This window comes from Miniopterus schreibersii (genome assembly GCF_964146895.1).
Source record: "Miniopterus schreibersii genome assembly, chromosome: 1".
In the NCBI taxonomy this organism is placed as follows: Eukaryota; Metazoa; Chordata; class Mammalia; order Chiroptera; family Miniopteridae; genus Miniopterus; species Miniopterus schreibersii.
The window spans coordinates 176,990,892-177,010,107 of record NC_138101.1 but is presented as its reverse complement, the minus strand read 5'-3'; the positions used below and the strand labels follow the sequence as shown (position 1 = coordinate 177,010,107).

Here is a 19,216-nt window from a genome sequence, read left to right as displayed (position 1 = left end):
TAAAATAATACTTCTCCAGCTTTTTTGTGCATATAAATCATCTGGGAATCCTATTAATATAGAGATTCTGATTCTGTAGGAGTAGAGTTGGGACAGAAATCCTTCATTTCCAACAGGCTCACAGATGATGCTGATGTGGCCAGTAAATGGACCACAATTGCAGTACCAAGGACTTAAACCACAAGGAAATACACAGATTAACACATCTGAAAACTCAGAGAAAAGACTTCGAAAATGTCATCAAGGACCCATAGCTTTTCTATCTCTCTGCTCTACCATCCAAAGTGTCAGCTTCAGCCCTGGCCAGTGTGGCTCAGTTGGTTGGGCATTGTCCAGTGCAATGAGAAGTCGCCAGTTCAGTTCCCGGTTGTGGGCTCGATCCCCAGTAGGGGGCGTGCAGGAGGCAGCCAATAGATGTTTCTCTCCCTCATCAGTGTTTCTCTCCCTCTCCTTTCCTCTCTCTCTAAAATCAATAAGAACATGTTTTTTTAAAAAATGTCAGCTTCACATTTGGCTATATCATCATCCCAATACACCGAGGTTTTGGTTCAATCCCCAGTCAGGGCACATACAAGAATCAACCAATGAATGCATAAACAAGTGAAACAACAAATTGATGTGTCTGTCGCCCATGCACGCTCTCTCTCCCTTCCTTTCTCTCTCTCTAAAATCAATAAATAAAATTTTAAAAAATAGTTAAATTAAAAATATATCAGCTTTATCCTAAGGTTGGCTCTACTTTCTTAGATACATTATGGTTGACAATAATAACCAGGGCTACATGCTTCGTCGATCATGTCCTGCAGAAGATGCAAAGTATCTTCCCATGGATCTCTTGTTAAGTGCAAGGAAGAACGTTCCCAGAAGCTTAAAAGCCTTTTCTTGTACCCTATTTGCCAGAGTTAGGTCATGTGCTCATGCCTGAACCACTGACTGGCAAAGGAGAATAGATAACCCCTGGGCCAAAAAGGCCTACCCCTGAACTGAGGGTGGGATCAAGTTTCCTGATTCCTACTGGTTACAGGGGAAACTATCATGGGTCCATTAGGAGGAAAGAAAAACAAATGCTTAGCAGGCAATAAACAACATCCAATATAAGTAAATATTTTCCTCCTTCATCCCATCAAAGCTATCATTTTGTTCTGAATTCACTGCATCAATTTTCCTGATTTTAGAAATTCTATCACATTGGGACATATTTAAAATATTTAGTATAAGATGGCCTACAGTATTTAAAATCATTTTATAAGATGGCTTTCTAAGCTCCTTCATCTATTTGCATTTATTCAGTTTAGAGTATAACTATAAAAATAATTTTAAATACTTTTATCAACCTAAAATGACAGAGAAGTTAATTATTTCAGAATCTATAAAATTATAGCATAATAAGAATAATAATGGCAACAGGATATATGGTAGCCTAGCAGTAAAGTAAGAAATAAATTCATATTGTAGGATATATAAATGAATAAATGAATGAATGAAGAAATGTGAAATGTGGGCTTTGGTTGTGAATCTATCACTCTTTGCATGGCAGCAAAACTTTCTCCTAGGGTGCACTTTATGGTATGTAATATACCTCAATAAAGCTGCTTTTTAAAAAAAAAAAAACTTCCCTCTAATAATACAGAACAACAACTTACGGAGAAAAAATGTCTAAAAAAGATTTAGCCACATATGTCACAAATGCCAAACATTTACTACTTAGTTTAATCAAAAATCAGGCTCACATAAACTGCATCAGAGATCCCTGAAAGCAATACCAAAAATGTGGGCTGTGTGAACTGATCCTTAATGCTGTTCTACCTCACAGAACCCTGAGACCCAGGAAATGTAAGTTCTCTGCAAGAAGCACTCCTGGCTAGTAAACAGAAAGCAAAGGCTGGAGTCAGCTACATGGGCTCAAAGTTTGCACAACAGTGGCTGCTAGGAAAACACTTAGCAAACATCTCACTCATAACTCACTAACAGATGGGACACTTTTTGTTTAAACTAGTAATCCTAAAGGAATGTGACCATTTTACAGGTTGGGCTCACTCTTTCCAGGTCTATAATGCCCGACATAATTATTATACAAGGCTATCTTCAGATATATATTTATTTATGCTTTTCAACTTAAATTCTAACTGGTACCTAATGGAAGTCACTACACAAATCTAGTGAATGAAAAAATTTAAAGGGTATTATTATTCACAATAGCCAAGATACAGCAACAACCTAAGTGTCTGTCAACTGGTGAATGGATAAAGATCTGATACACACACACAAAGGACCATGCCAGAGCTATCACATCCCTTTTACCTGGGAAACAGGAGCTTTCTTAGGAGGTTCCCCCTCCCTATTAATAAGCCTTCCCTTAAATGTGTGGCAAACTGCATTTTTCAAAGATGGTCACACCAATATATTTATCCCATCCCACATGTTCTTTTTACAATGTGACACACACGCCAACTGAGAAGTCATGTTCTCTCCCTTGAAAACTGGGAGGGTGCTTGTGATAGCCTCGACCAGCAGAACACAGCAGAAGTAATGCCATGTGACTTCTGAGGCAGGGTCACAAGCAGAATACAGGTTCCATCTGGGGCTCTCTCTCAGGAAGCTCTTCACACCCAATGACCACATTGAAACCACAAGTGAATGTTCTAGCTGGGCCCCCAGTAGTCACAAGCATTAACTGCCAAACAGCCTTTGTGCGATTCTGGCTGAAGCCTCAGACATTATGGAGTAGAAACAATCTGTCCCCACTGGCTTTATCTGAATTCCTGGCCCAGATGAGAAATAATACATGAAAAGTAATAAACTGTAATTGCTTTAAGTCACTATATTTTGGAATAATTTATTAAACAGTAATTAATACAGCACTAAAACAGATACCATTGGCCAGAAATGGGTCTCACGACCCACCTGCCACTGCAGAACCACCTGGGAAATTAGGGACCATGATTGCCACAGACTTTTGGTTAAGGTGGGCACACTGTCACTAAATCACAATCAGGGTTCTATTAACAAGGGAAGGTGGAAATAAGTACTGGATAGGCAACTAACAGTACCTGCCACAACCACTTAATACTTATTATCTACTACCTTATGTCAAGTTGATCTTTTCCTAAATATATGTCTTTCTCTGCTAATAGAATATAATAGAGTCTTGAAGACAAAGACTATTTTATTACAAAATGCCTTCAATAGTGGTTACTCTAAAAATATTACCTATTTAACTTCTGAAGGGAAAGATTTAGGTTACACTTTAGAACTTTTAGGTCCTAGAAACTGTGAGATTTTGAAACAGATAAACAGAAACTATTTTAGAATTTTTTTCTGGAATTTTTCAGAATAATTTCTCTTGGAAAATGCTGGTGCAACTGAACAATCGAATAAGCTTTGAAGATCCCTTATACTATACAAACAAGTATTGATTAAGTTCAGAATTAGAATAAGTCATCCCAACAGTGCCTGTAAATCCTGCATGAAAGATAGGGGTAAACACTGGTGTAAGCTAATTAACAATTGCACGACACTTTGTAAACATAAAGTTCCTAAATATTTATTCTTAAGCAATCACATTGATTTATCACTAAATGATAAACTTACTCTTAGTGGAGGAGAAACCTCACTCTAGCTCCCCAAAATGATACTAGCCCCTACGTACTCCTGACCACTCATGATTTTTACTGAACTATTATCTCTATTTCTTTAAACAATAAGAATAATATGAAAACCAATAAATCTTAACAAAAAACATTCCAAAACTTTTATTTTAGCTAAATAGAAGTTCATTATCTGAATTTAGAAAATCCTGATTCATTATTCAAATAACTAAAGCTGAAAACAGCCACTAATTCAGATTCAGTTGGGTATGTCAATATCAACTAATATTCACACAGTGCTTCAGAATTTATGAAGTGCTTTCATACATATATATCATATAAATACAGATCAATACAGTCATCCCTCGGTATCTGTGGAGGATTGGTCCAGGACCCCCTACAGACACCAAAATCTAAGGATGCTCAAGTCCTTTATATAAAATGGCATAGTATTTGCAGTTAACCTACGCACATCCTTCCATATACTTTGAGTCATCTCTAGATTATTTATAATCCCTACTACAATGTAAATGCTATGTAAATAGTTGTTATGCTGTATTGTTTAGGGAATAATGACAAGAAAAAACACTCTGTACATGTTCGGTAGAGATGCCCATGGTAGGCCTAAGTACATAGTACACACCAGCAACAATGTAACATTGTTTTTTTCCCAAATATTTTTGATCCCAGGTTGGTTGAATCCATGAAAGCACAACCTGTGGATATGGAGGCCAACACGTGTGTGTGTGTGTGTGTGTGTGTGTGTGTGTCTAGATATACTTTTCTTCCTATAAAATTATTATATTAAACTGCTTTGCAAACTGTGAAAACCTCGATAAAGGTTAGTAATCTAGCAATATAGATTTACTATTATTCATCTACTAATATTACAGCAATAATAATAATAAGCCTTATGAGGCAGGACTTTTTACCCCCTTTCAACAGATAAGGATACTGAGGCTCAGAGAGGAGAAGTGACTGGTCCATGGTCACACAGCCAGCTGAAATACATTCAGTACTGAAACTCGTATCTTCTGACTTGAAATTCTGGATACTTTTTACTATATCATGCTGCTTCTGTGTAATGTTTACCTTTTTAAAAAATATATGTTTTTAACTGATTTCAGAGAGAGGAAGAGAGAGGGAGAGAGAGAAAAAAACATCAATGATGAGAGAGTCATTGATCAGCTGCCTCCTACATGCCCCCTACTGAGGATCAAGCCCAAAACCTGGGCATGTGCCTGACTTGAAATCAAACCGTGACCTCCTGGTTCACAGGGGAACACTCAACCACTGAGCCACACTGACCAGGCTGGTGTTTATTTTTAAAGGCATAATTCTCAAAGATTGAAAGAAAAAGTGAAAGGAGTGGTCTATTGTTGGATACAGAACTGTCATTTCCAAGGCTTAGGGAAGACCAATCCCATATTCTTGCACAACCCAGTAAACTAAGCTAAAGATCACAAAGAAAACAAAAAGGGGATTCATTACAATACAGGCTAAGAAGTGAAACCAATTTTAGTAACTTTAAACTAGGCACATAAGAAAAACTTCTCACATTATAGCATTTTCAGTATTTCTTTAAAATACTGCACTTTGGTCCACATAACCACAAGCATCACTTTCCAGTTCATGTCAGAACTGTCCCTCCCTCAAATATATACACCAGAGATCCTTTGAGTCATGATGCTTATAAAAACTACCTTAGGTTGTAAGTTTCTAGGGACTTTTAATTAAATTCACGAACAGCCGATTTTATGGACACATCTGGCAGTGCCATGAAACTAAAAGTCTCCTGTCCAGTCACAGCACAGACTGAGTCTTCATTAAACCTCAAAGCAGAATCTTAGGAGGCTGTCTGTACTTCAGATGTTCCCCAAAACAGGTCCAAAGTACAAGTATTTAGTAATTCTTTTCCTAAGACAGCATACTTATCACAGGACTTAAGCTACAAGTTTGCCAATTACAGCTTGAGAAAACAGACACCCAGCAAATCTTTAGCATATTCACTGGCAGATAAAAGGCATTAATTATAATCTTAACATACACACAAGGTTTCCGTGTAAGTGAGAATGCAATCAAAGCTGCAAGTATTCAAGTATTTTTTTTCCTTGAAATACAGATCCCACTAACAGAAGTAAAAGCAACAAAGTACACTGCAAGGTATGAAACTTTTCACTGAAAATGGATTGAAAGAAATAATTCTGAGTATTGAATAGCTTTCGGTCAATAAGAGGCACAGGAGCAGAATAATTCTGACTTCTGCACCAGGAGGCAGTGTCCCATTGTGAATGAGAACACGTGCACTGGGATCAACCAGGTAGGAGCTCAGTCCCTGCTCCTTCTACTTACTAGCCATGTGATTCTGGGAAAGTTATTTAACCCTGATAAGCCTCAATGTCTTCATCTATAAAACAGGAATAATATAACCTACCTCAAAAAATTATTTAAAGTATTAAATTAAAAAATGTTTGAGATGTACTCACTGCAATACCTGGAAAAGTAAGTATTCAGTGAGACACAGCTACTTATTAACAGCCTTTTAAGACTGTAGGTTATTTAAATAAACCAGAACAATTTCAACAACTACTTACTTTTGCCAGCAAAACAACACAAACTCTGAGATATTAAGTAAGGTCCCTGGTCTTAAAAGGGACTTCAAACCCTAATCATTAGCCCTGGCCAGCGTGGCTCAGCTGGTTGAGCACTGTCCCATGCACCAAAAGGTCGCCAGTTCGATTCCCCATCAGGGCCATGCTAGGGTTGTGGGTTTGATCCCTGGTCAGGGTATGTATGGGAGGCAAGGGATCAGTGTTTTTCTCTCTCCCTCTCTCTAAAGTCAATACAAACATATTTTTTAAAAACACCCAATCATTAATGATCATAATGTAATTTTAAAAGATGCTCCATTTTGCAAACCATTGATGGTGAGAACAAGAGTCTTTGCTCTCTTTCTAATCACACACACTCTTCTCTCCTATACCATCAAAACAGTCTTAGGATTAAAGAGCTATCATCTTATTTAAATGTTTTACTTTTAATAAGACATTTCCCCAGCAGAGACTGAATCAACATTAAGAGAATCAAAGCAAATAGGAAAATGTAAAATTGATGATTATATCTTTTTCAATGTCAAGGATAATCGGAAGGCAAAAAAACGGGGAGGGAGCAAACTGTTCAAGTGACAAATATCTAACTTTTAATATCCTCTATTATAAATTATCTTAGTTGTATTGGAAGACAGATAAAACCTTTAAACCACAGCTGTTATGGGTTTTCCTAGACTCTTTTTTCCCCCTAGACTCAAAGATTTGGAATTTTTTTTCAAATCTTTCAAAACTAAGTGCCTACTTCAATTCTTATACTCAATAAAATAAAACATTCTAACTGCAATAATTAAAGTTGTTTCTGCTTTGAGACTAAAACATTGCCCAGGACTTTAAACACTATTAAAATTATAAAGTATCTGAGAAATAAATTTACTGACTGAATAAAATGATAAAAAGCAGAAATAATAAGACTAGGAGCTTCCAAAAAGAAGTCAGGATTTAGGATGTCAAAGAATTAAGCTCCTCAAAAAATTAAGCTCAAAACAAAATAATAAAATAAGACAAAGCTTTTTAAAGTATAAAATAAAAACAACAACATATTCTTGGAAGATAAGTGTATTAACCCAGTGGGCATATTCAAAAACGACAAAGAGCGTACAACAATATCAACCAAAGAAACAATTTTTGTGTTTGACTGAAAAACATAGGATAGAGTCCTTTGACCAACCTCTCATACAGCCAAAGTGTATTTCAAATTGTTTATTTGAATTTAATTAAACAGTGAACTATTAGTAGATTCCATTAAACACAAGATCCAATTTCTCTACACTGCGCTTTTTGATAATTTAGAAATCACAAGGTAGAATATCATGTGACATTGGTAAACTTCCAGACAAGGCATTATAGCAATAGTACATACGGAGCACTGTTACATTCCCGGCTTGATGATCACAGCTCTATATAAAATCTTAACTGATGATATCTCACACCAAGTTCATGCATCATACTAAATTAAAGGTTCAGAGCTTTCAAATTATCAGCAAATCCTCTCCATTCAATTTTAAGGAAGAAGAAGGGGGAGAGACACCAAAGTTTGGCTTCCAAATATCTTTTCACTTTTTAGAATGAATGTTAGACTGTTTTCCCTTTAAGAAATATTAGCATAAAGTAGGCGCTTAATTAAATATGCATTTCAGACATTGCGTAACTAGAAAAAGTGATGCAATCATCCTGCAAATATGTACTGGACACCTACTCAATACAGGTCACTATTCAACATGGACACTATTCAACATAGGCAGCTATGAAGGAGGCATAAAAAACAGTTCTGTTTTCAGGGAGTTTTCTAATAAACTCAGGAGATCAAAATTTAATGTGACACTGTAAGGCAATAAATGATTAAGTTCTAATTAAGAAGTTAAAACCAAATTTTGTATGCCACATTTTCTCTCTTGACTTCTTGCTTGATTCTATAAACCTCAAAGGCTGTGTAGCAGTTTACACTATTGGTACATATTCTTTATGCTAAAAAGATTCAAGATTTTAATTTTCCAAACACGAATCTAAAAATTATAAAATCATAACTAAATGATATCTCAGTTTAGGGAATTTCTTATCTTCTGTTGAGATTACACATGGCTAACACTGAAAAGCCTGACAATACTAAGTGTTGCTGAGGCTAAAGAACAAGCAGAACTCCCCACACACTGCTAATGGGAATGCAACCCAGCAAACACTTGTAGCTCACCTACTGCAAACCTCTGCAATATAGCCTCATCTTCAGATTTCCTGATCATAACTCCCACTACTGAAAGTCACACCAATAGTAATGGGCTGATCACTGTGTAAGTTATATAGCTGTCTGATCACAATATTGTACCCTTGACACTATCATAATATCGCATGTCAGTAAATAAATAAATCTGTTCCAGGCTCAAACTGTAAAATAGATAAAATAATCTCAACAGAAGAACAAACTTAATAAGATGGTGATATTTGCTCCAGCAATTAGACTATGCTACCTTTAGAAAGTCATTTTTTTATACATTTCCTTTTAATTATATTACTTGATATTATGTCAGTGAACTTTATATTAAAAAGAAAAGAATGGTAAAGAAAAAAAAAGAGAGAAAAAGAAAAACTTACTGGGATTGAAAATTCCTCAGCCAGATATTTCAAGGAGGCTGCTTCTCTCGCCAAGAACTTGTTCCTTTCTCTCATGTTGCCCTGAAGTTGTGCATCAAACTCCTTTCTTACCACAGAAGCAACAGAGTCAATAATCACAAGTTTAACTCCTTTTGAAATAATTTCTTCTTCTATGGATTCAATCCTGTAAAAGTAGAATTTGTAAAATAGTAGAAAAGTTTAAGATATAATAACAAAAAAATAGGGCACAGCAAAGGTTCACCAACTTAAAAGCAACAAATTGTTCTTTCCTAAGTTATAGTGATGATTGCAAGTATTCAATAAGCGTAACTTATTTTCATGTATCTCTTCTACACTATGGCACTCTTTTGGAAATAAACCAAAATATTTTCATTCATTAGTTCTCCTTCGATATTGCTAAAGTTCCAATTTTAGGGTAAAATTCCATGTGGTAGCCAGTCTCCAAAATAGCCCCCATTTGCTCCCATCGTCCGATATTTACACTCCACAGAGTCTCTTCCACATAGTATTAGAGTTGGTCTGTGTGACTAGCATATGACAAAATGATGGTACGTCACTTCTCAGAGCAGACTAGAAGGTGCCGCTTCCATCGTGGACTCTCTCTCACCTATCCACTCTCTCTCAGACCACTTGCTCTGGGGGAGGCGAGTAACTGTGTTGTAAACAGCCCTGTGGAGAGACCCACATGGTGGGGAACAGAGGCCTCTGGCTAAGGTCCGGAAAGGAAGGGAGGCCTTCCAGCAACTGCATGACTGACCTTGGAATTCTCCAAGTTCTCCAGCCCCAAGAGCCTTGAGATAACTACAGCCCTGGTCAACAGTTTGACTGCAAGCTCTTACGTAACCAGGAGCCAGAAATACCTAGCTAAGCCACTCCCAGACACCTAACCCTCAAAACTATGTGAGGCAATATATGTTTTCTGTTTTAAGCTGCTAATGAAACAACAGATAATTAATATACCACTTAATTAATTATATATAAAACATTTTATTCAGATGTGTGTGTTTTTTCATTTTTAAAGAAATACTTCGACTAATAGGCCATAGTGAATGAAGAAGAACACAGAAATAATTATTGCCCATAAACCTAATATGTAGGGACTTTTTTTCACTCAGGAACTAAAAACATCCAAAAAAAACAAAATATAAATCTTCAAAGTACTACGAAAATACCAAAATCTAAAGCAGCATACCTTTGTAGAACCTCATCACAGCTAAGTTCCCGATAAAGATGAACTTTACTGCTTGTCAAAAGTAATTTTTCTTCAGTGTTAAAATATCCAGGGAAACGAGATTCTGCTATCTCAACCAGTCTATGGGGGGGGGGAAATAGCATAAGTGAAAACAGTCAATATTTAAGGCCACATTGCTGAACCTCTAATGAACTTTACTTAGGAAACTCATAAGCCACAAGGAACACTAGAACAAAAGCCGTATCAATAGAGCAGGTATAAGCAAACTGGCTTGATATACAAGCTTGAAATGTAAGCCCTGCTTTATAAGCACTAAGACAGGCTAGCAGACAGAGCATGAGACCAGCAAGGGCTTTCAGATCGCATCTAATGCTCAGCAAGAAACAATGCCTCTCAAGTTTCTCTTTCTGGGAATAATTTTTTTTCATAATTGATATTTTGACTAGTAGCTATAATATATGTTTAATAAATGAGCAAAATGCCTGCATTTTCATGAATGAAATATATTTGAACAAAGATAGAATATTATTCTAATAATCAAATATCAGTAAGTCTCCATGTCTCAGACCTAAAAGATATGCTTTGTCCATTAAAACTTAATACATACAAAATAAATGCTATCCAGTAGGTACTTGGTAAACAGAAAATTATTTTCTACACAAATGAATGTTGTCCTATATGCCCTTAGTAAATAAAAAAATGATTTTCTAAGCACTGAATTCTGACCTCAAATCTAGTTCTAATGCATGAGGTAGGCCAAGCATGGGAGAGTGACAAATTGAAACAGATGCAACTACCATAACTAATGGTACAAGACATGGAGAACAGTATTAGAAATTTCAAATATTTCTGGCTAAAAATTTAAAAGTGTAAAACTTTGAGTATAACTGTCTCCTATTTAAATGATACTTTATCAGCCCCATACTTAACCATCACCCAAAGGCGACTGAGAAAAAGGCCTGGAAACACAAAAACCATCCCATATTTTATGTTCCATTTAAAGACACAGAAAACAAAGGAACAGTGTTTTCATTTCTAGATAGTTAATGAGTTCCAAGAGGAGGCTGAGAACTTTAAATAGATAAACATAAGCTGCTCACATACGCTATAATCAGAAATGAAAGAGAAAAATCTAAAACAGGGAGAGAGAAACATTAAAGAAAACTAGGCAATAACATTTTTAAAGCATATTTTGAACAATCTGAAAAGAAATAAGCATCATTAGGTTGAACAGGAAGAGGAGAAGTTATTTTAGGAGTGAAGAATAGTACTAAAAGGTGGATGAAGAGTGAGACGACATGGATCAAACGACTGGTCAAGAGACGTCCCTAAGAAAGGCACAGGAATGGGGGGGAAGGGAAACGAGGTAAGTGATAAAGCAAGAATAGACGGCAGCAGCAAAGGCAGAACAGGTATACTTGCAGGGCTTGGGAAATGTGTCAATGTTTTGATTAGGATAGTTATTTGATTAGGAATTTAGTGCTAGTCAGAGAAATCAGCTAAAAATCTCTGGCTCTTGGAACCCAGTGATTTTTAATAGAATAGGAATGACAACATCCATCAGAAACATAGAAGTTTTTCAAAATTTGGGTGCCCAGTTGATTAGGAACCAGATTGAGAGAGTACCTAACTCCTTGGCAACAACTGAATAGCTGACAGACAATAATTTTCTGCCTCCAGCACTAGGTTGGATTTCAACTAGTGGCTTAAGTGGTGAAAGGCTCTGGAACTTATTACCACTCTCTCATTCCATGAATGTCCCCCGGGAGGAAGGTGGCCACAGCATGGATGTGAGCTAACTTCATGCAGAGTTATCATGCTCTCTTCCTTCCCCAAGGTTTTGGTGGAGAGCAGGGTCGGTGGTAATATCTCTAACACCATGAAATACAGAAGCCACAGCTCTTGCCGATGACAAAATTTACTTCTAGATATTACTCCATTACTAGGCAATGGGAGTATTTTCTTTCTTTCCATCCTAAAAATGCACAGTTTATCTGGTTTAGTATGAAATAAACTAAAAGAGCCTTACTGACTTTAATAACCATTAGAAATGGCAGGAGGGAAATAAAATCATACAGGGTTTTTGCCAAAAGGTTCAATGGGATGGTGGTGCCTTTAAGGTCAAGCTTAATGAGCTTAGACTAATTTAGGGTCAATAACCTGACAAACTTAGGAACTGTGCACAGAGATAAAAATAATAACTATAGTTACCAGACTAAAGAATTATATCAAATGGTTATTTACATACCAATATGCTAAGTTTCTCTAAATGTTTTTTTCTTATTTTAGAAAAGATATCTAAAAATATATAAATCAAAAACCAAATATGAATGTAGCTTTCTATATGCCTCACATTAATCATAGCAATTTCTCATGATAATTTTCATCACAAAGATCTGTTTTGTTTGGAGCAAGCAACAGAAAAGAACCTATCTTTTTTGACCCAGACATTAATTACATAAAGTTTGAAAGCAATGCCATCTAGTGGACATCTTTTTTATATAAAGTATTCCTTTCAAAGGATGCACTTAAGATTCACTCATTCAACAAATATTTATTGAGAACCTATTATATGCCAGGCACTGTTGTAGGGGCTACACTGATGGCAGTGAACAACCACCACCACCAATCCTTCCTTCCTGGAACTTACATTCTACTGAGAGAGACAAAGAAAGGTAGTATATCATTCATCAGATAATAAATGCTCTAAAGACGTGAATGTGGATGAGGGGACAGACTGCAACAGGTGGAAGCAGTGCCATTTTGTGTAAGGTGGTCTGGGAAAGCCTCTTCAGTAAGGTGGCATTTGAGCAACAGTTTAAGGGAGATGAAAAAAATGAACCATGTCGCTATCCAGTGGAAGAGTACACAAGAAGAGAGAGTTATAACAAGTGCAAAAGCCCGGGTGTGAGATGCCTGAGGCACTGGACAAATAATAAGGAGGCTAATGCAGCTGAAACACGGGGAGCAAGAGGGCAAATAAGAAGAAATAAGGTCAGAGGGCTAGCCAAGGGCCAAAACCACACAAGATCCTTAGGTCTGCAGGTTTTGTCTGGATTTTATTTAGCAAAAGCACAGGAGCAGGACGGACATGACCTCTTTTTTTCCTTTTTAAAGAATCACTCTAGCTACCAAATGCAGAAGAGGCTGAAGATGGGCAAGGGTGCAGGCAAGATCAGCCGGCACACTAGTCCAGATAGGAGGTGACGGTGTCTTGGCTTAGAGAACAGCTCATGTGGTTAGAAGTAACTGAACCCCAAGTGTGGCTGAAGAGAGGAGCTGCAGGGATTTCTGGACTAACTGGCCAGCACGTGGAAGAGCGGAATGAACCATTCACTGAAGTGGAGGATGGATGTGAATCGAGGTTTTCGTCATTAGTTCCCTGCTACTTCACAGCTTTTGCATAAATGGAAAGTTAAAAGCTTTACATTAGTGACCACATGCCAACTTGAAACAAAACATATGCTTAATGTAAAAAAAAAAAAGTCCTTCCAAAATTCTAATTGAAATATCACATCATAAATGTGCTGAAATGAAAGTTTTAGTTTTTCAAAGCTCCTTGTACAGATGTAATATTTTCCTGTTCATTAATTCAACATGTACTTGCTCAGCATTGTGGGATTACTAAACATAATAATGTGAATCTATCAGTTCCTTAAAGATTCCAGAAAGTTCCAAAGTTTTGTTTTAGTAATAGTAAGTACTTCTAATTTCCATCTTCTACCCTAGAAACTCTTCAGGATCTCCCTCCCTACTAATTTATCTAGATTCGCAAATGATAAGGCAGCTGAAGTTGCACGAAGGAAAACCTACCCAGACTCATGAAACCATCTAAAAAATGGTAAGAAGGAATTTATCTCCCCTTGACCCCTGGGTCAAAGATCCTGGTTTTGTACCAACTAGCAAAGAGGTAACTAAGGCCACACTGGTACTGCCTTCAGAATCAGCCAAAGTCATGGCTGGCAACTACCCCTCTAAGCCTCCCTCTAGCTACACTGATTCGGAAAGAATGACACCTTAAATAGTTTGGCAAGAACAAAAGGGCCCTGGCTTTGGAGTACTTGCCACCCTCAGAAGTGACATGCACACGAAGTACAGCAGCTCCTTTGGGCTTAAGCACGGCCACTGCTTCCATACAGTATCACACAGTCCAACACACACCTCCCCTGTGCGTGCTTAGTTATGATTGTTATAGTTTCATATTTTTGTGATTATTTGATTGTCTCCCTCCCCTTTTGGCTACATCTTCTTCCTAGGTTTCAAAGCTTTTCTAATTTCATGACAAGTCAAGAATGTCTACTTCTACCTCACAATAGTCCAACTCTATATCCTACTTCCTCAGGTTCCCTTCCAGGGTCCTAGGTCCCACCTCTTCCTTCCCCAGATCCCTGTTTTCCTCACATGTCTATTTGTGGTATAAGACTCAGCTTTATTTTCCTTTATCCCATTTTATTGCTCCCAAAGTTTTACTTTGAAACCTCTATTACTATTTACCATCCATATTAGCTTCCTTTTTCTTTTCAATTTGGAATATTTACTGGGGTTTTTTATCTTAACCTCCAGGTCCATCTTTTTCTAATTATCTCCAATAGGAATGATATAGTATTCATCCAATTCATGTATCCTGGAATTCTCATGGTTGCCCAATTTTCCATAAACTGATCACTAGATTAATCTATTCATTCATACTCTCAGGTATACACAAAAGAATAGCATCTAAGACTATGTCAGATCTTTATAAGCCCAATAGGTTAAACAAATAAAAACAGACTATTTTCTGACTCATTCAGAACTCTGTCTGCTTAGCATTCCCTCTCCCCAAGGCAGTGCCTGAGTACCCGAGGGTTTAACACCAGGCTATACTATTATCTATTATCTGCAAAGTTTTATGTGTCAGTCATTGGATTTGGCTTTGAAGATACAAAGATATAACACAAACTCAAACTGCTGACAAACCAGTGCCACATACTTAGAAAGAATAGATAACCAAGAGATGTAGAACAGAGCAAATAAACTCTTAGGCAAAATAATCCATTTGGAACGTATCTGGTCAGGGAATATGCTTTGATTTAAACAGTATTCCTTGGGAGAAATAAGGGAGAGACCTGATTCATAATGACCTAATGAGGGAAGGATTCAAAGGACCACACCTAAACTATACCTTCACTCGTGTGATTGAATAGAATCAGTCTTTAGATGAACAAGCTCTCCTGCTTATACACAGCAATCAGAGCAGGGAAGGATGACGACCAGACTTACTGTCAGGTGTGTACAAAAACACAAATGACTCAATGCCTCTCCCACAGAATGGTTAAAGGTCCTTTTCAAACCAAGGAAACCTTTTCTTTCCAAGCAGAGATACCCTTACTATCAGTGTGTTTCTTAGAATGAATACCATACTATTTCAAAGATCAAAGTGAAATACTTCTCAATCAATAAAATGTTTTGAAATTTGCAATTTTTCCATTCACTAATATTTTACTTCCAACTAGAAATTAGTTACAAAGTAGCTTACCTCTGTCTTTCTTATTAATTTTCCCTCTTCCCCATTTTCCACTTACAATTCTCCATCTTTCTTGAACTTCTTTCTTCCTGACTTTCTGCAAAACACACCTTACCCAGGAGCCCCACTTAAACCAATAAAGGAATAGAATAGATAACTACTCCCTCTGTCAATGTGAAAAGGCAAATTTCTTTAAAACAGTACCTAGCATTTGGTGTTCCCCCCCAAAAAAGAAAATGTTAACCTATCTGAAAATGTTACATGTATATATAAGTTACAAAACTAAAGAATTATCATGGAAAACAACAAAATCTCCTACCTTTCAGCACTAAATGCTGATTCTGTGTCAATGTACACAACAGCTCCTCCCAATCCTCCCATGCTGGTGGGTAAGGTGGCCAAAACACTCATCATTATACAAAACTGAGTTTTTCCACAACCTGGTGGGCCTGTAATCTAAAAAAAAAAAAAAAATTTAAGTTATTTGTGTAAACATAACAAGCTAGTCAAAGCAAAATCCTTTAAGAACTTGCCACAAACACTGTCCAGCTAAGCTAGATTCCCAGAGATGTCCACCGTATATAATGAATTAACTTCTCCCCTATGCAGCTGGATTGGTACTGGCTATGGGCCAACCTTGGGAGAAATGAGAGAGTAGTCATCAAGTCATCCCTTGTGCTCTAGTTCATGGGAAAAACCTTGGTTAAGAAAGGCTGGTGGATTCATTTATACATTCACAACTTGTAGTTCTATACCTTTTCCTCATTAAGACATTTATAGAAAGATCTTGAAAATATTTAAGAGGCTTTAATAATTGGTTTAAGATTTGCTATGAATTGGCCTCTCAGAACAATTTTGTGCTACTCCCCTTAAAAGCTACTTTGATCTTTATTCTTAGGAGTAAAAGTACCAGGGGTGTGATGTATACAATTTACTATCAAATGGTTCAGCAAAAAAGTGTGTGTGTGTGTGTGTGTGTGTGTGTAGAAAGAGAGATAAAGCAAATGTAACAAAATTCAACAACTGTTGAATCTAAGAGATTCATACTTTGAGATGTATGTTTTGAAACGTTAGTTGGTAGAGAAGTATTTCAAGGTTATAAAATTTGAAATCAAGACAATATAGATGGCAAAAATAGGAAATTAATCACATGTATATTCCAGCCCAACTGGAAGTAGTTAACAAATACTATTTGAATATGTTAAAAATATTCCCTTTAAACATATGTCACATTGGCTGTGGCATCCAAAATTTAAGAACCAAAACACTATCCTTTTTGTGAAAATGACACAAATAATGAATGTTTCTCAATAGGAAGAGGGAAAGGAGGAGGGAAGAAGATAAGAAAATCTCAGGTAGAGATGAAAAAGGTCTGAACTAAAACTGAGACATACTATAGATATAAAGAAACTGTCTCAGATACATCATGAGGTAGAAAGAAGAGATGACCCATGAGTCTAAATCATTAAGGCCAGTGATTCTCAAACTTGAGTGAGCATTAGAATTACCTGGCTACCTTGTCAACCAGCATCTCTGGTTTAGTAGGTCTGAGATGTGGCCTGAAAATTTATATTTCTAGTAAGTTCCTAGGTGATGCTAATGCTGCTCTACACTTTTGAGAACCACTGTTTTGGAATTTAGACTAAAGCTAAACTTCTTTTATCAAGGCTCCATATTAAAAAACAAAAGCTCACAAGTTAAAAACTATGTGCTGATTTATAATCTCAAAAATTGTGATTTACATTTAAGAAAAAATAGTTGCTACTACCAATAATAGTTTGCCAGATAATGAGTGATCAGTGAAAAGGGGTCTCCAAACTTATTTGATTCATACTCTGACAAACCAAACCAAACAACCAAACAAACAAAAATTTAGTATGGTCCTCCAATATATGCATATTTGTTATATACATACTATTTTATTAATATGTTCTATATGGTATAGAACATACATAAAATAGGGATTTAAAAAATAAAAGATTACAAGCATTAAAAATAGTTTCATATCTTCGTTGTGCGGAAGGCAGTTAGACAGACAGGAGCAGAGCAAAAAATGATGGGCCAGGTACAGAGGGTCACCAGGGAGGAAAGCCTCGGGTGCCTAGCAACAGACAAAACTGGGAAAACAAGGACCTTGCCCACAGGGTGACCTTTCCTTCCCTAGCATATCACTGATCATGTGGTTTAAACCCCCTGACCTTTCATATCTGTCCTGTGGTTCGAACCCTCTCTGACCTTTCCTTGGAGAAAGACAAAGGGACTGAAGAGTGGCCTCATGTGACTCCCACATGGGCCCCTGCATGACCACTCCCTTAAGCATTAACCCCCAGGGATGACATCTAGGCTGCAGTTGTGTTTCAGCTCCAGGCCCAGAAAAGCAGCAAAACCAGACAGAGGGAGGCCATGGCTGACATAAGGACTAGATGCAATGACTAATGCCCCCCTCTCCTAGTGCCAAACAATCAGTGGAAACCATGACCTTAAGGGAACACACTTGGAAAGCTGATGAATGTTCCATTGAGATCCTCCCCGGGGCGTCCCAGAAATCCCTGCCTTTGGTGCCTTTGGAGAGCAGATAACAGCCTTCAAGATGAAGAACCCAAAGCGACTGTATCTATGGAAAAACCCAATGCAACTCTCTCTATGGAGGTCACCCAAGCCTCTCCCCAGCCCCTCCCTCAGGTGCATTTTCTTTGCCTCTCTCTTTCTCCTGAGCTCCAAGGATCCTTCTTTTGCCTCTGTAACTTGTTTCCTGAGCCCATTTCTTCTACAATTCACTTCTTCTACCCTCTGTGACTTTCTAAATAAATTTTCTTTTGTAGTTTTAGTCTCAACTCTGAGTTCTTTCTTAGCCAGAACTCAAGTACCAAGGTCTGGTCTGACTCCACCAGTCTAACACCTGGTGCTGTCTCACCGCCAACAGTTGTACAGGTCTTTTCATGCTCATAAAAACTTATTAATACTTTTAGTGGAGGAATGATAATAATAAAAATAAATGAAATTGTATTAAATATTGACTTAAATATTTTGTAATTCAGTGACTGAAATGTCAGGTCCTAAGTTCTGCTTATTTCAGCACTTAATTGTAATGGCTATACAGTAGAGTAAGGGATAACTGCAAAAATGCAAGGACTGACATTAAAGTAATGTATGCTTTTGTCCTTACTAAATCAGTATTTTCATTTTTCAATAAATTCCATCAGTTAGTTTTTGTTGAATTTTGGCTAATAAATTTCTGTCTTCTCTCCTATCAATTGTTCTTGCAAAATCAAAAGATACTGCATTTTTACATTTTTAACAATTGGTTTAAAAATCAACTGAAACTACTGGAAGATTTTCAACAGTATAGGAAATATTATTACAAGTTTTCTGCAGTGTGCAAATAGCAAAGTTTTCACTAGACACACATATCTCTTATACCGAAAATCACATTACAAAAGAAACATTTCCAAGCAGGTACATAAAAAAAAACCCAACTTTCTCTGTATTTTAGTCTCTGTCTTTAAAAAGGCAATTACTTTCTCACTCTTTGTTAAAACGTCACCTTTACTTTCAAGGGATGGAGTAAGAGTATTCCATTGGTTGGTTGTTTTGTTGTTGTTTTTAATAGTTTATTGATTTTTAGAGAAAGAAAAGGAGAGGGGGAGAGAGAAACATCGATCGGCTGCCTCCTGCACACTGCCTACCAGGGATGGAGCTGGCAACCCAGGCATGTGCC

General features: G+C 37.0%; 1 protein-coding gene across 6 annotated transcripts in view; it reads right to left on the bottom strand.

Annotated features, from left to right (window-relative positions):
- RAD51B (RAD51 paralog B) overlaps nucleotides 1–19,216 on the bottom strand; it is a 550,373-nt gene that overhangs the window by 513,336 nt on the left and 17,821 nt on the right. For all 6 annotated transcript variants that reach the window (XM_081121112.1, XM_081121113.1, XM_081121114.1 and 3 more), the window contains 3 exons: nucleotides 15,818–15,954; nucleotides 9,996–10,115; nucleotides 8,783–8,966 (listed from right to left, as the gene is read on the bottom strand). In XM_081121112.1, coding sequence (XP_080977238.1) covers nucleotides 8,783–8,966; nucleotides 9,996–10,115; nucleotides 15,818–15,954 — 441 coding nt within the window. The remainder of the gene's footprint in view (nucleotides 1–8,782; nucleotides 8,967–9,995; nucleotides 10,116–15,817; nucleotides 15,955–19,216) is intronic.